Consider the following 21,843-nt stretch of genomic DNA (forward strand, 5'->3'; position numbering starts at 1 on the left):
ACACAGAAACAAGTAAACAACACATTCAAGAAAAAAAGACTAGCCATTACTCTCTCTCTCCATTATTGATTTTACTATGAATTACAGCAAGAACTCATTTATTTTCAGTATAAGCTTAACCACTATTGCACCACAGTAACACAACTGAGCTTTACCTTAGAGCTGTAGCTATTCATCCTTCCAGTTTCATTCACTACAGGCAAATGTTTCGCATAGCTCACACACTCCAGCGAGAGCTAGCTACAACCAAAAACTCTGAAATACAAAGCACAAAGCTCTGTTTTATTCATGGTACTTTCGTTTGCCAATTAATTTGAAAGCAATTCTTATAGCAGGAAGAGTAGCTTGTCTTGGTTAAGCTGCCATCCTACACTACACAGTAAAAGGGCAGAGGCAAAACCCTTATGTAAAAAAAAAAGCATAAAACCAATTACACTTTGCAAAGCATCAAGGTCTTTGGTGCCATTCTAACCTCACAACGTATGCACCGGTGTAACTTTATCAGCTCCGCAGGGATGATGTCATCTTCTCCAACAGCATGTCAGTGAAATAAGAAACAGGTCCTTTCAAAATGCAAGAAGGCCCAAACCTTTTGTTTGGTTTTCAGTGCTCAAACCCTCCCCTGTTGATAAACTAGCCCTGCTCTATTTAAAAGGGAAAAAAAAAGACTGAGTATTGGGGATGCATTCAAAAGGCAGTCCGTGAAAGAGGAAAGAGTTTTGAAATTCTCCACAGGCAATTTGCTGTTGTAGTTGGTTGGTGCACGGCCATGGCAACCCCAGGCACCCCAGGGCATCCCTGTGGCCATGGAGACCCATGCTTCTCCTGCCTCCAGTCTCTCTGGATGATCTTTCACTTCCCGAAGCAAAAAAAAAAATTAAAAAAAAAAAAAAGGCAAGAGGCAACATTCAAACCCATCCTGGCAGTGGTCCAAAGGAAAAAACCCAAACAAAACACACGCCAACAACAAAGATCCACAGATTGGAAAACTGCTGACAACCTAAGTAGTAGGAAGTTTCTGATGATCCAAAAGCCATTGTGAAGCCCAATTAAAAAGAAAAACAACAGCTATGGTTGTTCAGCTTGGCCAGGCAAGGAATAGCTGACTCAATCATCCTAAAACAGGAGAGGAATGCACCTTTTTGTCACGCATGAAGAAGGTTCAAAGTAAGAAATTAAAAATACACTTTTCCCTTCCACAAAGGAAAAAGACTATCAGAAAACATTTTCTCTAAGTGTCACTTCAGTGCAAAGAGCAACTATGCATACAAGATGACATTCCTACTCTTTCTTCCTTTTTTTGAGAATGATACTTTAATTTCTACAGCAATGGTATTTCAGGTTGGGGCTTTTGTGTCCCTTTTTTCTGAAGCATTTCATTGCTCTTCTCTGGTAGAGCAAACATCCTCCTAGCTTTCATGTTTAAATACATGCTTCAAACAGTTTTCAGGTTATTTGGTTTTTAGACAGAGAAACAAGCCCCAGATGTTTCACTGACAAGGTTTTCCACCAGGAAATTCATGGCCCTTCCAGATGTCTCAGATATCTAGTAGTCCAAACTTATTTTTATTTTTTCTAAATGACAGCCATGAATATTTTCCTTCCAACAAGTTGCTTATGGGATTATTATAAATGTATTCATAGGTTATGGGTGCAAACTGCACCAGATGGATTTAGGATCACTTAAAAGAGTGAGCAGCAATTATGTCTTCCTAGTCTTTGCGTCTTAGAAGTATTTTGCATATTCTCTATCCTTACTTGGCACACTAAGACAAGCAAAATTTGAATTAATCAGAATTAATATAAAAAATACACAATCTGTATTTGCAATTACGTGAATAGGTCAAAATGAGGGCTTGTTGCCATTTCCATAAGCCTTGTAAATTACTATTTTGAGTGGACAGTCTTGCTGTAGCTTAAAAGATATTTTATAGGTTTTCACATCATTAAAGTAATAAGATGCGGAACCCCTGATATGATTTTTCAGCAGCCAGTATCTCGTGTGTCTCTGTTTTTCCCCATCAATAAGTAATTTTCCAATATCTTCTAGGCAATAACTGCCGCCTCTTTCTCCCCACCAGCACAGGGACTACCTACCTTTGCTAACATTGTCTCTATACAGCAGTTATCAGCCATCTTCCATCTCAAATTGTTTACTGTGTTAACATGATCCAGTTAAGCTATCAGCAAGTGTTCCTGACATTCAGGCCTTAGAGGTCCTACTTCTATTTCAGACCTGAGGAAAGGCTCACACACCCACCTAAGAAAAGAACAACTACTTCTCTTTGCAGCTTTGTCTTTATTTCCTCAGAGAGCGACACAAGAATGCTAAGCAAGCAATGCTGGAAAGAAAAATTAATATCATGTGCTTTTGCTTAAATAGGAAACGTGTCAGTTGCCATCTTAGGCAGCACTATACAAGACTGAGTTCGCAGGTTTACTTAACATACTCTTGTCTGATTATTCTGGTGGCAAGACCTCCTACTCCTCATAGATATACAGGCACAATTCCCAAAGAAGTTACTGGGACTCCGCATGGCCACCTGTAGGAACTGACAGATTCTGCGCACACAGATTTATCAGATTGCCAAAAAAATATATTAGGAAATACAAAGTAGGAAAAGATGAAGGTCCTGATTTGTAGGAAGCCACTACAAAATTAAGTGTTCTCCCGCACTGGAATGAGAATCAGATCTCATCATAATCATGGTTATACACTGACTTCTCATTCTCACCATAAACCCAGCTCTTCCATAAATCTGCACACACAGTCATCTTCAATACCTCCTGCATCTCAGAGCAAAGTAGAAAGCTCTGGCAACCTAGCTTAGAAGGATTTGTTTAGAGCATATAATTTTGTTTAGGTCTTAAGGCAGTTTGTTGTTGTCTCAATTAGCTGTTTTCCCCGAACATACTCAGAGAAGATAATCTTTAACAGAATGATTTTTTTTTTTAAATAAACTATTTGTAAGAAGTCGTATCTTGAGCTGCACTAGCAAAAAATTTAAACATCTTGATTTGATGTTTACTGGGGCATGAAACACTTTTAGTACAAGAATGAAATTTCTTTTACTCTCTTCTTTTACAGTTAGATATAATGTTTACGATATGAAATTGCACTATGTTTATAATAAGAAATTGCACTGATGAATAACTGCAAGCCCTATGCACCAACAGAAAAGTTAATACACACAATTCATTTGTCCTGACTGCTCTTCCAGAACCATATGAAAATATTGATTACTAATGAATAAATATAGTCCTTCTTTAGAAACAATTTATTAAATAATCGGGGTAGGGGGTTGTAAACAGCCTATGGTATAGATCCGCAGTCAATTTCTACCATACTTTGCAATTGTTATGTAAGTGGTAACTGTGTCATTACACTGGAGGGGAGCCATGACACAAAGTTCAGCATTGCATACAGAAGCCAGCAATGCTGCGAGTACACGACAGACAGAAATCCTGAGAGCAAAGCTTTGCTATTTAAGCTTTTGTAAAATCTCTCAACCCCAGCATCAGGCTCCCCTCACTAGCATTGGCAATGCTGGTTATCCTGTCTGTAGTAGACCAGGGGAGCAAAAATCCTCCTGCAGACAGTGTTTGCAATCTTGGCCACCACAGGCACTGGAGCCTATGTTTCAAGACCTTGCCTATTATCTGCCTGCCTCCTTCCACCTACCCCTTTGCTACACTCAACCTAGAAAGACAGCCTGTGACCAGAGGCCCCCAAAATGCCAAAAAAACAGAGGTTAGTGGGTCCTGGCACAGATGGTCCCTGTCCCAAAAGCAACTTTCACATCTCCAGTTTTGCCACAGGCTGCTTGGACAGAGGCTGGAGCAGCAACCACCTCAACCTCTGTAGGCAACGATGAAACTGTGAGTGAGAAACAGTACAAGGCTATAAAGGTGCAGTTGGCCACTCTCCTCCAGAGAGCTGGCAGCAAAGGGAAGTGGATAGCCCGCACAACAAGGGTGTAAGGCCACATCAAGCTAAATAACACCTACATTTTTGTTTGGGTGGTTTTCAGTTCATTTGAACTTCAGCAGACTCACTTCATTATCTTGAGTTCTGGTTTGAACACCTGATGTGGTCCCCAGCAACCTCCTGTCAATTCTTACAGGAGAGGCAGTCAGGGGCCAGCCTGTGCCACAACCAGTGAAACCTAGGGTTCCTCTAGAGAACTTAAGCATCAGTGGATTAAAAATTTCAGCCATTAGGCATATGTAGTAACTTATTTATCCCAACAGTACTGAGATGGTCTAGATTTTAAAGATATTTGTGTACCTTAATGGCTCCGTGAGCTGTGGAGGGAAGCTGTGTTCCCTGCTAAGCAAAGGCAACTGTCCAAGCAAGGGTAACAGAAACAGCTCGCAGTCATTCGGTTTGGTGAGACACCAAACCAGAAAACTGAATCCATAAAACAACAACAAAGCTTACATAGCTTTAGGGCACAGAGAGTCATGTTGCAGAAAGGCATCTAAGAGCACCTCAGAATATAAACGAGAGTGTAACACGTCAGGGGCTTACCCAGGCATCCCTGCTTCCCTCCTGCTACAGCGTTGGCTGGAATTCAGCATCAGGTGACAAGTCACACTTGAGAACAGTGGTACATTTAGCACAAAGTATTCAAGAGATTCTTTTCCCTAGTCATAGACCTTTTTGGTACACTATGATCATCTTCCAAAGAGTGGAATCAAGTCATTCCGTAATTTCCATTCCTGAAGGGTCAAGATTTCTAAACATGGTAACAAGCTGACCCTCCTTTGGCTGGAAAAGACATAGTGGTTGCCGAAACCTCGACAGGATGCTAAGAGAAAGGAATTTATATTCATTACTGTCTATGGTTAAACTTGTGCTGAGAGTACATTGGTTTACAAACCACTCTGCTGTTACCCTTAAACATGGTAAGCTTCACATAGCTCTATAATCTTCAGTAACATTTAGTTTGCTTGCAAACATAAAACAATATAAAAAAATGCAACAAGTTACATGCAAAGCCTATAGCAGTTGATGGCTGATTTATACAAGCCTAAATGATGGCTCGTGACAAAACAGCCATTCCAATACCAAGTAGGGTGTATTTTTTTTCTAGGAAGGAGAAAAAGCAGCACTATCAAGTTCAACAGACAAGTACAAACCAGAAGCTGTTTACTCTTATATTATGAAAACTGAATAATTTGGCAGCTTGATCAAAGCACACTCACAAAGGGGCAACAGAAAATAGAACTACATAATGACAAGAAAAAGCAGGATAAAGGATGCATATCAGCTGTGCTCAAAAGGCACTAAGTGTCTGTTCAGTAATCAAATAGTATCTACAATATGTTTAAAAGAAGTATCTTGGTTTGGGATAATAAAACAATTACTGTAATTTACACAAGGATAATGTTACCACAGAAACTGCTTAAGTCATTGCTTCACTATAAAGAGCTCTTGCAAAAATAACATTTGAGAGTCCAGCTGAGCTGCACGTGAAGGCCATACTCATGGCCCACTAGTCCCCTGCATCCACTTCAGATGACTCCAACTTCCAAGAAAAATGCCTCCTCTGACCCATATCTAGAATACCTCAGTGGTGATAGCTAAGCAAGATGGCTTCCAAGTACCAGTCATCCATCACTGTACTATGGAAACACACAGGAAAATATGAAATTACTTATTGTAAGGTCTGGTCTGGAGTCAAAGTATTAGACAGCACTGCGTCATCAAGAGCATAGAGAAAATATCCTCACCTCTGACAACAGTCCCATTACAATCTGGTAAGTAAGACTAAAATTAAGTAAAATATATTCAAATTGAAGCACCTTACACATCAAGAGAGCCCCTCACTACATATGCCACCATGGTGTGTTCCTTCAACAAGTATTTTTGCAAGCAAATCTCTTCCTGTCATTCCTTATCTATGGTGTCTCTCAAAAACTGAGTGTGGCTCAAAAATCCCAAATCAAGTGTTAAGAATAATGTGGTATTTTTATTTAGGTTCCCATTTATATGTCCCTTCTTTACTTTCTTGCAATTTAAATGACTTAAATTGCTATAGCAAAAGTTTATACTGTTTTTTAAACTGAGTTCTTACTCATTAATACAATTCCAAATATCACTGGCATTCTAATAGGAAACACAACAGTTAAAAGGCTCCTAAGCCCATTAAAAAAAGCACATCCCAAAGGCAAGTCTCATCAACACCTTCCCTGTGTGAACTACATAATTCAACATACCAAAACTAGAGTGATCACAGCCTGTGTCATATTGTCAAACATCACCACTGTCCTGTACATTGGATTTCTATTTTAATACAAATGTGGCATGGTCCACTCACATTTAACAGTGACAGCCCTCTCCGGAGAGGTGAGAAATGGAGACATAGGTCCCCTCAGGCAAAGGAGGAGACTGAGCTCCATTTTGAAATCAACTACTTAAGCAGGTATTGACATCACTATCAGGACAAATTCCATAAAACCTTTCATCACAAAAAGTTTTCCAATATACGTTCAACTAACTACTTTCAAATATGCAAGGTTTACACTTGAGAAAAAATAGTCCATCTAGATACATTCTTATTGCACTAACTGGGCATTGAACTAGTATATTAAAAGCATAACTTAAAACACATTTCATCTAAGATATATTAAAAAGACACTGTTTTCCTCACAGCAAATTTAGACACTTGCTGCTATGACACTAATGAGACTGAGACATAAGTATTTTTCCTCCACACCAATAAAATAGCTAGATATCAATTCATTTGTGAAATGAGTTGTGAAAGTTTTCTCAGGGGCTGGCTCAGGTTTAATGCGTATTTCAGCGAAGCTGGAAAGACACGATAGTTTTTGTTCCAAGCAACAGACATACTCCTTTAACCTTATTTTCACTTACAGAAGCTTGAAGAATTTAAAGACAGCAAAATAATTCTCCTGCCCCCAAATCATAAAATAACAGAGTAAGTACAAACCTGTTTTCTCCTGGACAAGAATAAAACAAGGTGCCAATAAAAGCTTGCTCATCAGTTTAGTACTTTGTTTTGCTTTGTACGGCTTTAGGAGACTATGCTAAGGGCACAATGTAACACCCAAAGGAGAACTGCATAAACAAAATGTTAACTCTAAAGTCTGCCAGCAGCAACACTGGTATTTAAACTTCATGCCAATTTTGCCATTAGGAGACATTCCACTGAAGAGCTTCTCCTGGAATCCCAGGCGCTGCTCTCCTCCACCCACCCACCCGCTCCCGTGCCCAAAGGGCCGACAGCCCACGCTCCAAAACCTCACACGTTTCTGGGAAGAAGGAATGGCTATTGTCCAAAAGTTAATACAGGAAAGAGAATATTTATTTTGCATTCCCCATTCTGCCACAAATGTATGTGTGTGTCCAAGGGCAAGGTAGGCTTTGTCTGTATTACATGGGTTTTGGTTTTTTCCTCTTGCACTGGTGTAATAGCTCTGTCAGTTCTAACCATCTATGTATAAGGGCATCAAAGCTTTAACTCTCCTCAACTCCAAACAGAAGCTCTTCACTCAATGACCTTAAAAAATTAAAAGTCAGATTTATGCTACCCAGTGCAAGCATCTCTGTAACTAACAGTACTTGTTTCCCAACTGTAACTAAGGTATATGAGCATGAGTACACAAGGCTTTCAATATTAGGTTGTAACACACAGCTTAAATGTAATTTCATTACTAGCTTATCTTTTTGTTAGCACTGCAGGTTGCAGCAGCACCCTTTTCATGGACAGCCCTTCAGAAATTGCTTCTGAGAATCAAGAAATTACAATACTACTACTTTCAGATTTTAAATAAGCACGTTTCTTGAAAAACTACAACCTCTCTCCAAGCCAGTTTTCTTCCGCTGTTACCTACAGTGGAAGAAAGGAACAGGCCCTGGTCACTTGAGACAGTTGTCCCATGCACAAAATACCCATCACCATGGTTTCATGCATCAAGAGTAATGAAGTAGTTATTATCAATGGCCAAAATCTGTCTCCTTGAGGAGGCTGACTCACAGCAACCCACAAACCACCGTCACTTGTAAGCGGAGCTTGCACCTCCTGCTACAGTGCGGGCTGCAATACCGAGAAACAGCGAGAGGAAGGGTAGGAAGAATAAGAGATGGCACAAACATTGTTTTGCTACAGGGGCCTTTGTGATTGCCCAAACACCATAATGTGTTTGTATAAACATTCTGTGGCTGGGGATTTGCTCTCATCTCCCTTCTCTGCAACAAAAACAAACTGAACACAGTAATTAGCTTCAATAGCATCTGATTAAGTAAATAGGTTTTTCTGTTTCCATTAGTAGCTCATAAAGACGGACACTAATATGAGCACCACTCAGGTCATTGCCCAGTGGTGACAGCTTTACAATCAAGCCAAAATAGGTTCCACTGCAACAGCAAATATGAGAGTCAAATTCCCTGGTAGGACAGGTGTAAGGTTATACAAGTATGCTGTTATAGGCTATGGTAAGAACACTCATGCAAAATCACTCATACACTTCCCCAAGCAGATAATTACTATTTCTCACAACAAATCCTATCAATATTTAAGAGAGATACCTGAAAATAAACAGGGGTTTCAGTTTGCTAGAACAGATTCTCCTGCAAAACATTTTGACATAACACCTATTCACAAAGTTACAACTGACAAAGTACAGTCTACAAAAGATACCAAGTTCTGCTAACAACCTGCTCATGATTGTACTCCTGTTTCTGGGTCAGGAAAACTTTATAGACCTTCCCTCTTTTTTTCTTCTTGTGTACAATCACCCCAACTCCATCAGCCTTTGGTTCTCTTAGGAATTTGCCTTTAGAAATAACTCAAATAATAGAAATTATTAGTAGCCACGTGGAAATACAGCATGAGATCAGTCACTTTTATTTTAAATTGTCAAACAGCCAGCCTGTTAAAAAGTAACATGCAGGCATGACTTCAATATTAACCTCCCGTGACTCATCTACAGAACACACTTCAGTCTTGACTCGACTTACTTAGAAGAAATGGACAAGTAACCAACATGAGAAAACAGAGGTAGGTATAACATTGCTTTGATTGCATCTACAAATAGGCACAATCATCCAAGAAACTACAAATAATTACTGTAAAAAGATTAATTTTCCCTTCCCTGATTTTAACATCTAAACACAGAGACTGAGTACTTGGCAGCCTGCATCCCATGCTGGTTCCTTCAGAAGAATTCACTGAGGAAAAAGAGTTTTTTCATTTGAATATTTCTTCAAACTATATTTTATGAGTTGGTGCTTAATTATCTCAGAGATTTAGATTATTATTTTCATTTCAAGAAATCTAATTTGGTGGATGAAGAACATGAGAGCATAATTTTAATCAATCTCCCTTGAAACTTCTTAGAATAACACTAGCTGATGACTACTCGTGAGATAGCAAGCTATTCTCCCCTCATCAGCTGCATATATCTTTCTGAAATATTTGCTGGAATATCAGTGACAAACCATAACATAAAGGAAATAAATATAGCTCAACTTACACTTCACTGAAAAATATTTCTAATCTCCTTTTTGTCAGTCAAATCACACCTAGCCATAATGATTTCCAAATGCTATGGGCTGTTACCAGTGGCTTTCCCACAGAAGCAACATCAATCTAAAGAATGGTTTTAAGGCAAGAGCATTCTTTCAGCAGCCTACCAGAACTATCAAAGAATTTAATGCAGTAGGTCACTTATTTGAGGTGTAACTATACTAGCCAACTTCATCGAGTTAAGAAAATACCTTGTTCAAGATAAAATCCTAGAAGTCGCTGGACAGCATTCTTCCTATTGCCTTTGTCAACTTTAAATTATGTCATGTTACCAACAAACTGCCAAAGCAGAGCGCAACTGATAGCATACAGCACGCCTGAGGAAAGCCTATTTTTAGCCTGCAATTCAATCAGCGCTCTTACGACAGCTAGGATTAAAGCCCAAGACAGCCACGTTACTGTATATAGGCCAATGCAATTACATGTTGAAACATGTTGAGAGAACCAACATGTTTACCATGGTAAACTGGAGTCAACGTTGGAAGGAGGAGCACTAGACAGTTGCTCTGTGCTAGCGTATGTCTTTATTGGCAGAGCATACACTCGCATCTCACCCATCTTGATTAATAGTCCACAAAGGAAAATATTAAAACAAATTACAGTTTTACTCCAATTCCTTTCAATATGATTTAGTGCTCAGGAAAGACAGACAATGTTTTGGCAACCTTGAAAATCAATATCCTTTTACCTTCATTGGCAGCTGTTCAGATGACTTAGCATTGTCAATGCTAAAGCAGCCCACTTCAATCCTGCCCTGAAAATAATACCAACGAGGAGACAACTCAGTCCTCATCCTGCACACTCCTGAACTTCTGTGCTGAGGTAGCACTTACAGGACCTGTCTTGAAACAGCATTTGCAAGGATGCTTTTAAATACCTCTTTCATAACACTGAAAAAAATATTTTAAAATTTCTTTTCTTCAAGCCAAGAAGTTTTTATACATTCAATGTTAACTCTTAATTAAAAATGTTAAGCTCTTGCTATCTTCTTAATCTTCAGGAGTTACATTTTCAGGCTTTTCCCCTGCAACTATAGAGACTTTTTTAAAAAAAAATGAAATTAATCTTGCTGTGTAACAGACTGCTTCAGACTTAGGACCCATAGTACCTAATGTTTTGAGGCCATCAAAACAAAAAGTGACACCGCAATGCGATCACTTATCCTCTAGGATACAGCTAAATGATCTATCAAGCAGAAATTACTTTCATACACTAAAACTGGAGCGGAATACTAATCAACGATGTGAGAAAGAGTAAGGCTGCGTTTCATTACTAGTTTCGCAAGACCATTAGTCTTTTTTAACACAGCTTCTGAAAACTAGCCTAAACAGTATTCTCTTCATCTTTGTACAGATGAACATTAGGAGATGTTACCCTCAGACCCCTTGATGAGAGAGAAAGACTACAAGGAACACGTACACATTCTGAAGACTTTCAAGCTCAACACACATGTAAATTAAGGCATATCTAATCAGCAAAGAAATATTTGCATCTTGAGATAATTCTCTACATTACCGCAAGCTTCCACATTAGAAATTTAACTACAGCTGGTTGTTTCTCCAAAGGGCACTTTTTAAAGTGCTGATCACTTCTCTTCAGCAAGTGAAATAAAAGCACCAGAAAATCTGAACTCTGAGAATCTGAAGAGTAAGTTCATAAACAAAGATATGGGCATACCCTAGGCTTAGCATGAATTAACATTCATAACTGTAGTGGCTTTTTTCATCCATATTTCAAAACCAAGCAAAAAAAGTCTGTCGAGAAGACAGGAAACCTAAAAGCTTAACCACAGAATCATTAAGGTTGGAAAAGACCTGTAAGATCATCAAGTCCAACCATCATCCCAACACCACCATGCCCACTAAACCATGTCCCACAATGCCTCGTCCACATGTTCCTTGAACACCTCCAGGGATGGTGACTCCACCACTTCCCTGGGCAGCCTCTTCCAGTGTTTCACCACTCTCTCAGTAAAGAACTTTTTCCTAATATCCAGCCTAAACATCCCCTGGTGCAACTTGAGGCCATTTCCTCTTGTCCTGTCACTAGTCACTTGGGAGAAGAGACCAACACCCACCTCTCTGAAACCCCCTTTCAGGTAATTGTAGAGGGCAATAAGGTCTCCCTTGAGCCTCCTCTTCTCCGGACTGAACAACCCCAGTTCCCTCAGCCGCTCCTCACAAGACTTGTGCTCCAGACCCCTCACCAGCTTTGTTGCCCTTCTCTGGACACATTCCAGCACCTCAATGTCTGTCTTGTAGTGAGGGGCCCAAACACAGTAGCATCTGAACTGAGAAACATGCCTGAGTTTCAGAAACTATACTTCTTTACCTTCTAAAAGATCGGGATTTTCTTCCACCACTTCCCCCACAATGTGCATCGGCTTCATCAGAAAAATGGCTCATTTTCCTTCTAAAGCCAAAATTCAGTCTAGAAGAAGCTTCTTAACTAGAGTAACATAAGGCAGAATAACACCCAGTAAAACCACCGTACAGTAGCTGAAACAATAGGGCAGACAAGTTAACTTTTTAATCAGGCTAAAAAAAGCAACAACTGAACTCAGCATCTAAACAAGAACACATTACCATCTACAAGGCAAGTATAACAAATCTAAATGCATTACTTTCAATAATTTAAGCTCACTTCTGCTCAAAAATGTGGAAAGGGGACATCAACCCACACACATAACGAGGAGTATTACAATATAAATGAACGCTACATAAGACAGGAAGGGAACGCGTGGGTCAGAGGCAAACAAAACAGTACATACTAAATCCACAAGAGCTGCACTTCTTTCTGCCTTGTACAGCCACAAAACATCTTATGTATTAGAATCAAACCAGAACAAAAAATTAACGGTAAAGTGAGAGTCCTTCAACTGTGACCAGCAATGATCATTGCAATACATGGCAATAACACAGATTAAATCAGTCATGTCTGTCTGAAATAAAATACCGTGTTTTACTTATACCCTGCTTTTCCACCTCTGAATAAAGCCTGCCTACCTTACTTGGGGTTACTGGACAGTTACAGGCCTCTGCATTTGTAAGATAAGCTGCACTCAACTGGTAGCATGATACAGAGTACTTTAAAGAAAGAATGATGAAAACAAGGAAGAAACATGTGTAGAGATTGAAAACCACAGTGTAATTTGCCCTAGCGGTACTTTTTCTTCCTCGGGCACACAGTTTTTCAAAGAATGTCCATTTTCAAATCAAATTACAGTTTCCTATAAATACACCTAAAGGAGTTCGACGAAATGTGCCTCATGAGGGAAACTTCTAAAATTCAGAAGGCACAAGCCTTAGGACGAACACACTTTCATAACCAGACACAGGTAAGTCCGCAGCTCACCTTTCCTTGGCACTCACCACTATCAGGCTTCTCAGTCTTTGCACCCTTTTGAAAGTGACCAAGTTTTTTTTAAAAAAAAAAACAAAACCAAAACACAAAGAAAATCCCACAAATTCACTTACTTTTGATAGGCAATGGTCAGCCATAGAAGTCCTCGCTGCCTGTGAGACAAGGCAGCAGAGATAAACCTCACAGTTTCAGAAATCCCTCCTCTTCCAAGGGTCACAGGAAATGTCACCATTTTCTTTCTTCCCCTTGTTGCTTACTCCCTCTTCTCCAGCTGCTCATCACCTTTAATTGCTCAGGCCCTGCAGGATTGCTATACTTCTCAGGTGCAAAGAATAAAACTCAACAGGTATCCTTAATTCTCTGCCTAGCAAACCTGGGAGGGTCTCCCTCACCAGAGACACCAAGACCTCCATAAAGAGGGCAAAGGACTACAGATTTTTGCAAGCCAAGTCCCTCACAATACTAGAGATAAAGGGGAAAAAAAAAAACCCCAAACCCTTTGTGCATGGAGCCAAAGGTCACGTTCCAGGGACAGCTGCTGGAGTATGGTAATAAACAGAGGGTAGATATGTAGCTCTTTCGATTTCTCCACTTCCCATAAAATGCCAAGTGTTTCCGAGTACTAGAAGTCTATTTATGTCTACCCCACAGCTAGAACGGGGTCATCAGTGATGCTCTGGAGAAAATTCAGAACTTTTGTTCCACCCTGATAAAAACCAGGCACAAGTCCCCATTTGACATTTCACTAGCATGGATGAGATTCCTGTTGGTGTCCTGATTGCATACCCTGCTATTACGCTCTTTCCTTGCAAACCCTGCTGTAATATAGCTTTGTAGTATTGAAGTAAGAAAACAGACAGGACATGCTTTTTCAACTAGCTTTACCTTGCATATGACCCTTGGATGACAAACTAGCTGGCACAGCTACAAAAGCTACAGTTGCCTCTTTTGCCAGCACCCAAATCATTTCAGGTGGTTCACAATGAACATGCTGAGCAGCCCCACCAGAGAGGGGCCAGGAACTTCATTTTATCCTTGCTGATAACAGAGCCATCAGAAAAAGCTAGACACAAAATCCCCAGGCAGCTCACCTGCAGCTGAAGCAGCTACTTTACCTCTGAAGCTGTTAAATGTGGCTGCAATAGTATTTTTACAATTCTAAAGAAAATACTTATTTTCTCAATTTCACTTACAAAGTTTGAAGGACTCATTAGTAAATCTGAGGAAACTCACTTCAAAGAACAGCCCTGAAATGTCTCATATTTTTATTTTTTAATCAATATCAATGTTACTTACAATTATCTTTTTAACTGGCATAGTCTGTAGTTTCTAAAAGCAGAAGATGGTGCAGAAACCAAGGTGAAGGCATACTTTCTTTCTTTCCTAAATAGGGAAACACAAGCTATCTGTAAGTGCATTTTATTCCAATATAATTATGCATGCTTTGTACCAAGAGGAAAATTGTATCGCTTTATGTGTATCAATAGAGTTAAAGCAATACAACTGGTTTACCTACACAAAGCACAAGATACAGCTTACTATTTTTGTGGCTGACGACCATAAAGCCTCAAACCATACACACCCCTCCACTACTGCATGTAATCACACGTACCTGACTTGACTTTGTATTACAGCTTGTTTATTTATGCAGCTTTTTCTCATCTTCCTGATATCAAGAGTTTAACTGTTAGTAAACACAAGTCAACACTGTCCAAGTCTCATTTTCCAAGTGTATATACTTTGCCTTAAAAACCACTCTAGAACTACGACTAAAGGGAGACAAAGCTGCTTTTTCATTCACCCCACTCTTCGCTATTCAGCCTACGGAGCACCCCCATGTAAAATAATGGCTGATATGACCAAAAGATTAATAATAATGCATTGCCCTTGTTTAGCAACAGTGACTAGGCATCCAGGATTAAAATCAGCAATTTTCCAGGACTCTGTAATTCAAATAAATATCCTACTTGCAAAATGGATAGAGGGTCAGTTTAGAAGTATGACTACTAAAGTCAAGTAGTCATACTGAAAGTAAAGGAAAAGGTCTAAGCCTTTTTTTTTTTTTTTTAAAGCATTCTTAAAATTCTGGACATGAAAGCATTACTTCTTTTTAAGTGTTTGGAATTGCAAACTGCAACGCATTTTTTTTTAATATATATGTGTTAAGCTGATGACATGTGGAAAGTGAACTTTCAAGTCTCACTCACCTTTACTTCAACAGTTTCATATGCCAGATGGTTGCAGATGTTTCTAGGTAGCTGGGCCTACTAGAGAGCTCACTGCTACCTTTGTCCCAACTTGTTCCTCTGCTAAAAGTATGTAACAACATTCCTTGCTGTCTTATTAATAACTGTAATACAATATAAAGTTAATATTACTATAATACAATCCAGGTGGCGTGGAAAGTGATGACAGAGGTGTAGTAGCTGGCACCCTTTCCTCTGAGCCGGTAATGAAGTACTATCTTAGCACATGGGTACAGCCTACTGAAGCACTGTTGACCAAAGAAGGTGTATATAGCCCCAGCCCAGACCACTCGGGGTCACCAAAAAATACATGGCACTTTTTAAAAGCGTAGAGGTACCAACCTGTCCTGGCAGAATTCCAGTCAGAGAAGTGGACTGTAAAGCCAAGCAGCATTGTCATAGGTGATAACGTGATGGATGGGCGACTTACAGCCTGACTGCCTTGCGTACAGTTGCACAAAGATTGTACCACCCATCCTCACAACCCAGTGAGTGAGCTCAGACAGAAGGAAAAGGGACTCTCACTTAGACCCTAATTACTGGCAAGGTAGGATGGCTGTGCAAGCACTGGAAAGAAAAAACTCTTCCTGAAAGTTTTGTTCTTACTTGGGACAACACGGGAAGAGGAGATTGCAACATGTCAGGTCCCACATCTTTCTCTGACCATTCCTCCATCAACATAGAAACTGACTGAAGTCGTCTTAGTCTCTTGCTAAATGAAGCCATTAGCAATCTTCATACAATAATTTTGGAAGAATTTGGAAGAAAGGAGGTATCTACAACTGGTTTTGAAAGAAAACATCAAAATTTGTCACTGCAAGTACAAGACTTGGGGTATGAAGAACCTTGCAAGAACTTCAAAGGCCTCTTATGTTAAACTGCTGGAGATAAAGCCCAGCATTTGACAGTTACTTTGTATCTGCCGGAGGGGTATCTCTGTTCCACTGAAGGCACACACTGCAGAAGAGAATAACCTGCTGGAAACTGGGCAGCTTTTCGCAGCTGTGCTTTTGGGTGGGTGTTTATACCGTCCCAGAAGCGTGTGTTTCACACAGAACTCTGATAGAGCTTGTGCTTTCAAGTCAGAAGACAGAGCTGGATCCTACCCCCTCCGCCCTCATAAATACTTCCCTAGAAAATTCAAGCACACATGACCACCACAGGGTCAATCTCTTGAAGCACAGGATTTTGTCAGCTCCAGAAATACTTGGCTAGATCCAGAACACTTTGGAAACCTCTCGGAAGTAACCATTGTGTTAAATTCCCTCTTCTCCCGAATGATGAGAAAAGGCTGATGTCCACCTGCCTCAGGGAGAATATGAAAGACCTAGGCATCTTAACAGCCCTCAACTAAAATATTCCCCAGCTCTCAGCAGCTACACTTGCAGAAGATATTAGCCAGTTTCCCCTGCCTGTGGTTCATTTTCCCTGTGACAATGATGATATTCCAGTTTCCATCTTCTATTCTTCAGCTCCCATGAAAATCATAACAACAAACCCAAAAATGCTCTCTTCAGAGAAAGGGTACTCTATTTACCACTACCTCCAGTGGGATCAGGATCCAAACCATCCTCTTTTCTTCTGCTTCTGCCTAGCCTCTGTGCAACAAGGCATTTCTTAATGCCACACTGCTTCAAGGAAGCCCAGGGAAAAGGAGCCAGTTGATAGGTTTTCTGCTCTCAGAAACCCTGAGGTTGATGCCAGAATATTGCCTGGCACTGAGTTCAATGCCAGAGCTGAGCTCCATGCCAGGACACAACCCGGTGGAACAGCCCCTGCTATCAGTTTACATCACACCGTGCCCCAGAGTCAGCCCTGGCTTTAGCCTAGGGCTAAATCACAGCAGCTGAAGATGGAAATCTGGACGGTTTCTTTATGAATGAAACTCCCAAATCCCTCTAGTGCTTATTAGATTTATTTGCTTATACCACTGTTTTTTGAATGACACTGTTCCTAATTACAAATCTTGGAAGAGATTTAAACACAGAAGTTGCCTCCAGTTTTCTCAGAGGGAACAGGTCAAAACAACTGTCCTGATAGCACTATATCTCCCCTTTCCACCATGACCACCAGTACACGATATGCATTGTGACATTTTTTTAGTTTTCCATTATTACAAAGTATTTCAATTACATTTTTTTGATAAATTAGTCAGTGTGATTTCCTATATTATTGTAAACATGTATTTCTTACAGAGCTGCCCCAACACTGAACAGTACTGTGGGATGTGAAAACAGAATATGGCAACATACTCAGCATGCTGTAATTATATGAATAAGTTATAATGAAGATGATCTCTAAAAAAAGCACACCACTTGACATCGACCATGTATATATATCCACTCTCCTGAATGACCCTGTGTCAGCAAGTCACAAGTATCAAGTAACTCAAAGCAATTCAAAACCAACAAACCCAAAGTACCAAATTAGATTCAAAGCGCATTATTGGCACTGGGCCTGAGCCACAAATTTAGATCCAGTTCTGAATTTTCCCAAGGTTCACAGAAATGGGCAAAAGGGACATCTGAATTCAGAGTCCAGACTAGATCCAGTTCTTGTTCATGCAACAGACAGTAAGAGACACCTAAAATCCTCAGAAATAAAGCAGTAAAAGCCAAATCCAAAATGGCACCTTGGGCAGTCAAATCAATATAAGCAACCCACAAAATCTCTGCAGCGTGGCTTAGTTACTCAGCAAGAATTTGTAGATGTGGATAAAAATACCGTAACAGAATTTGTGGTACTTCATTGTATCGGCAACTAAGATGGTGTGTCACCGTCTAGCACCAAGGCACCTGAAACAACGGGGGATACCCAAGGCAAGCGTTCCTGATGGCAGTGCCCTGCTCTGTGGGGTTCAGTTCAGCACGTGTGCACTGGGCACACCTGCCGCATACACAAGGCAGAACTGAGTGCAACCCAGGGTACAGCAAGCTGCTTCATCCAGAGATACGGCTGTAGGGAAAGCTGTGTGCACAGAGAGAAGCTGGAAAAAAGGGTGAGGGAGGAGATTACAATTAGGCACCTAATTCCAAGCAAAAGAAGGATTGCAGACAACTTTCTTCTCAGTTTTCCCTATCAACCTGTTTAGGTGCTCCACCTCATCCAGATACTTGATGCATTCAGGGCAGTAAAGTCCATCCTAGCCAGTGTTCATGGAACTCAGCCACCTAACTTCACTCCTCCACAACAATCTAAAAACATTGCCACTCAGAAGACACTTTATAGATCTAGACTTGCATCCAGACTAAAGTATACTTGTAAGTTTAAAGAGAAGTAGTAGTAAAACCAACATATGAAATCAAGAGGTGTACTTCCAAAGAAGTGAACTAAAGAAAAGCCGCCCTTTGGAGTCAAACTATAACATTTGTTGGTTACAAAAAAGCTACCAACGACATACTGTGACAGGTCAGAATGTCAAAGCATTTTTCAGTTGAGTTTTAAATGGTTTTCTTAGTACCTGTTTATAATATTTAACTTACAATGATTTGCAATATACAAGTTATTTTATTAACTACAAAAATACCGCCGTCACTACAAATTTCAACTCAGCAATGGCAAAATCTGACACCCACTGAAGTGAGCTGGACTCTCGCTACTGACTTCACTCTCCCAAGTACATCCCACAGCAGTACATCATCTACGAGGAGATGTACAAACCAGCCAGTGATTTGAAAGCAGCAAGTTGGCACCTCTGTTCAGAGAATAAGTGAATATTCATCCAAGTCAAAAGATGATAACTTAAAAACTGATGAAAGAAAACTAGCATTGATCATTCGAACTCGCTAGTAAAAAGGCCAACAGTTTATAAGATTTCAGGAATTATTTAGATATCAGCATTTCTATGTATTTGATCTAAAAACTCCTAAGTCTGTTTCAAAATATTTTGCTCTAGTCACCATCAAGATACCAAACAGACCATCAATCCATTAGCTTACTAATTTTCAAAGTAATTAATCAATCAAGCCTCAAATGTGTCAATGTGAACTGACACCTGAATTTCAACCTATGCTCTGCTTTGACAGCTGCATTCCTCTGAGATCACAGAGTTTGTCCTGATCTCTGGGAGAAATGGAGCAAAATCCTTCTCAGTCAAGTAATGTGGTGATCTTCTAGAGACCAGGTGAATACAGTCTTGAGGAAAAGCTGCAGAAACAATATCCACACCTCCGAAAAAGAACACGGAAAGCCTGTCCTTAAAAAGCAACACAAATCAGTTGGTTGTACAAAATCACACACACAAAGATGTAATGCCAAACACAGAAAGGCTGCACTAACTGCAAGTGCACACAAAGAACTAAGCTTTCAGTATAACTAGTAAAGGTAAATCAAGTAAAGGTAAATCAAGGTAAATCAAGTCTAATCAACCCTTTTATTTTTTCTTTGTAGATGCTAAGAGAAGGCCACAAGACATAATTAAGGCACTCTAGAAAGAGAACCTGGTTCTGCAAACACAAAGGTAACTGTAACCATGTAAGCAGATTTCAATGAACCTGCCCACATCATTACAACAGCAGAAACAAAATGTTTGCAAGAGTCAAAACCTCAGATTAGCAAGCCACTGGGCCAGGACTTGCCTTTAGCAGAGTAGCTATCTTTCAATAGCTGGGTTTACAGCACCTCTAGAGACTCAGGCCATCTTTAATCCGAAGTCTGCAAGTCCAGTCTCCAAACATTAATTAAACTTGAGAAACACGCTGCACGCTGAAACATAGGGCAGGAGTTAAACGTAAAGAAGTGGCCATGGATTTTGGGTGGCGCCTAAGACACTAAAACGTGGGGAGGTTTTGGTTAGTATAGGGTTATTAAAAAAAAAAAAATGCCAGGACAGTATTCAAAGCAAAGTAAAAGCAAAACACAACACAGTGGAATACCCTTGAAAATTAGGTTGAATTAACTGTAAATCCAGATATTAAACTATCTTTTTATTCACTTCATTAGGTGTTGGAATCCATCCTGCCCTTCTTTTAATTAGCTCTGACTCCAAAAAAAGCCTCCCTTGAAAACAATGGGACCAATTTCTGAATTGGGGACAACTGAGCACATGAAAACAGAATTGACCCAGCGCACCAAGAGTTTCCAAAGGTTTTGTGCGTTAGGCAGAGCTCTGTTCGCTGGATGGTGTATCCTTGGCAACTATTATGTGAGAAACCGTTCTACAAATGCAAAACTTCTGTCTGCTCCAAGAGCTTTTCTCTGAAATACTTTTATGGGGTTTTGGATAGCCTTAAATCTAAGGGCACACACAGCCCTTTGTCATCTTCCCGCAAGCTCCCAAGAGCAAGATATAATACAACAAGTGATGTTAAGAGAGTATTTTCCTCCCACTTCATCAGAAAGCGAATAAAAGTTTTACAACTTTTACTTTGTTTTCTTCTGGGAAGAAAAAAGAAGAGGGCATTTTTCCTTTTTTCTTTGGTGCACTCTGCAGAACTAATGTGGAGATACGAGATAATAATGAAAGGACATTATTATTATGTCAATCAATGGCATTGCTTTGAAAACTGAAAATTCAAGGATCATGCCCGGGTGCCTGACTTCAAGGGCAGAACTGCAGATGCCAGCATACGTATTAGAAAAAGTATGCAAGAAGAGATAGGTAAGATTTGACAAGGGCTGTGGCAGTAACATGCTGCAGCTCTTCGCAAGAGGGACTAGTAGTACCAATTGTTTCAAGGGCAGCAGACTCACCGCTATTTTTACCAAAGCCCTTGCTGCAACTGCCTAGTTCATTAAACCTCACCACAGCAAAGCTCAGATCCTGCCTCCGTGACCGTGCTCCTTGCAGCTCGGCTGTCCTTAAACAACACGTTATTTGTCAATATCCCCAGATATTCAGACATCACTAGCGAGGGACAGGCACGTAGTGTTTGACACCCAACTAGGGCTTTGGTTTGGTGGAGGTTTTTTTTCTCCTGAGGAAAACGTTCAGCAGCTACAGCTAACGCAGAGGCGGTAGCTGCCCTCGAAGGCGTTTGGGAACACGCGAGAGCAGCGGGGGAGCCCCTCCGGCGCCCCCCCCCCGGGCCTCTCCCTAGGACGTAAGGAAATACTCAGACTGCCGGGGCGAGGGACAGCGCTGGCGGGGCACGGGAGCCGCAGCCCCCGGCGCTGCGGGGCAGCCCCTCCGCCGGGCGCCCTTCCCGCGCAGCGCCGCCGGGCGCGGAGCCCGGGCTGCCGCCCCGCAGGGGCAGGGGGCCGCCCGCCGCCTTTCGGCCCGTCTCGCGGCTGCCGCGGGGAGCCCGCGGCCCTTCGCCCGGTGCCCCCACACCCCCACCCTTCCCTGGTACCTTCTGCGGGGCGCGGAGGAGGCGGTGCACCCCGGCCAGCTGGGTGGCGAGCGGGATGTCCTCCCGGAAGGTGTACAGCGGCGGCCGGGTGGGCTCGGGGAAGTTGGTGCTGTTGAAGGGGTCGGTGTCATCCAGCAGCTGCACCCGGCACACCAGCGTGGCCATGGCGCATCCATCCACCGCCGCGGCCGGGCGCGGCGGGGGCGCGGGCGGGGGAGCGGGCACCCCCAAGTCACCGACACCGAGGCGCTGCGTGCGTGCCCGCCGCCGGCTGGGAGCGGCACTCCCCTCCCGGCCGCAGCCCCCCCGGTGCAGGCTGGCCGGCCGGCAGCCTCCCGGCTCCCTGAGCGAGCGCCGGCCGCCTCACAGCCGCCGCGCCTCGGGGAGGCG

At 41.4% G+C, this 21,843-nt stretch overlaps 1 protein-coding gene across 3 annotated transcripts in view; it reads right to left on the reverse strand.

Annotated features, from left to right (window-relative positions):
* Positions 1–21,618, reverse strand: part of FHOD3 (formin homology 2 domain containing 3) — a 412,474-nt gene extending 390,856 nt beyond the window's left edge. For all 3 annotated transcript variants that reach the window (XM_059815484.1, XM_059815487.1, XM_059815486.1), the window contains exon 1: positions 21,454–21,618. In XM_059815484.1, the coding sequence (XP_059671467.1) occupies positions 21,454–21,618 (165 nt within the window). The remainder of the gene's footprint in view (positions 1–21,453) is intronic.
* Between the last annotated feature and the right edge of the window lie 225 nt (positions 21,619–21,843).

Source organism: Gavia stellata, chromosome 3 (genome assembly GCF_030936135.1).
Source record: "Gavia stellata isolate bGavSte3 chromosome 3, bGavSte3.hap2, whole genome shotgun sequence".
Lineage (NCBI taxonomy): Eukaryota > Metazoa > Chordata > Aves > Gaviiformes > Gaviidae > Gavia > Gavia stellata.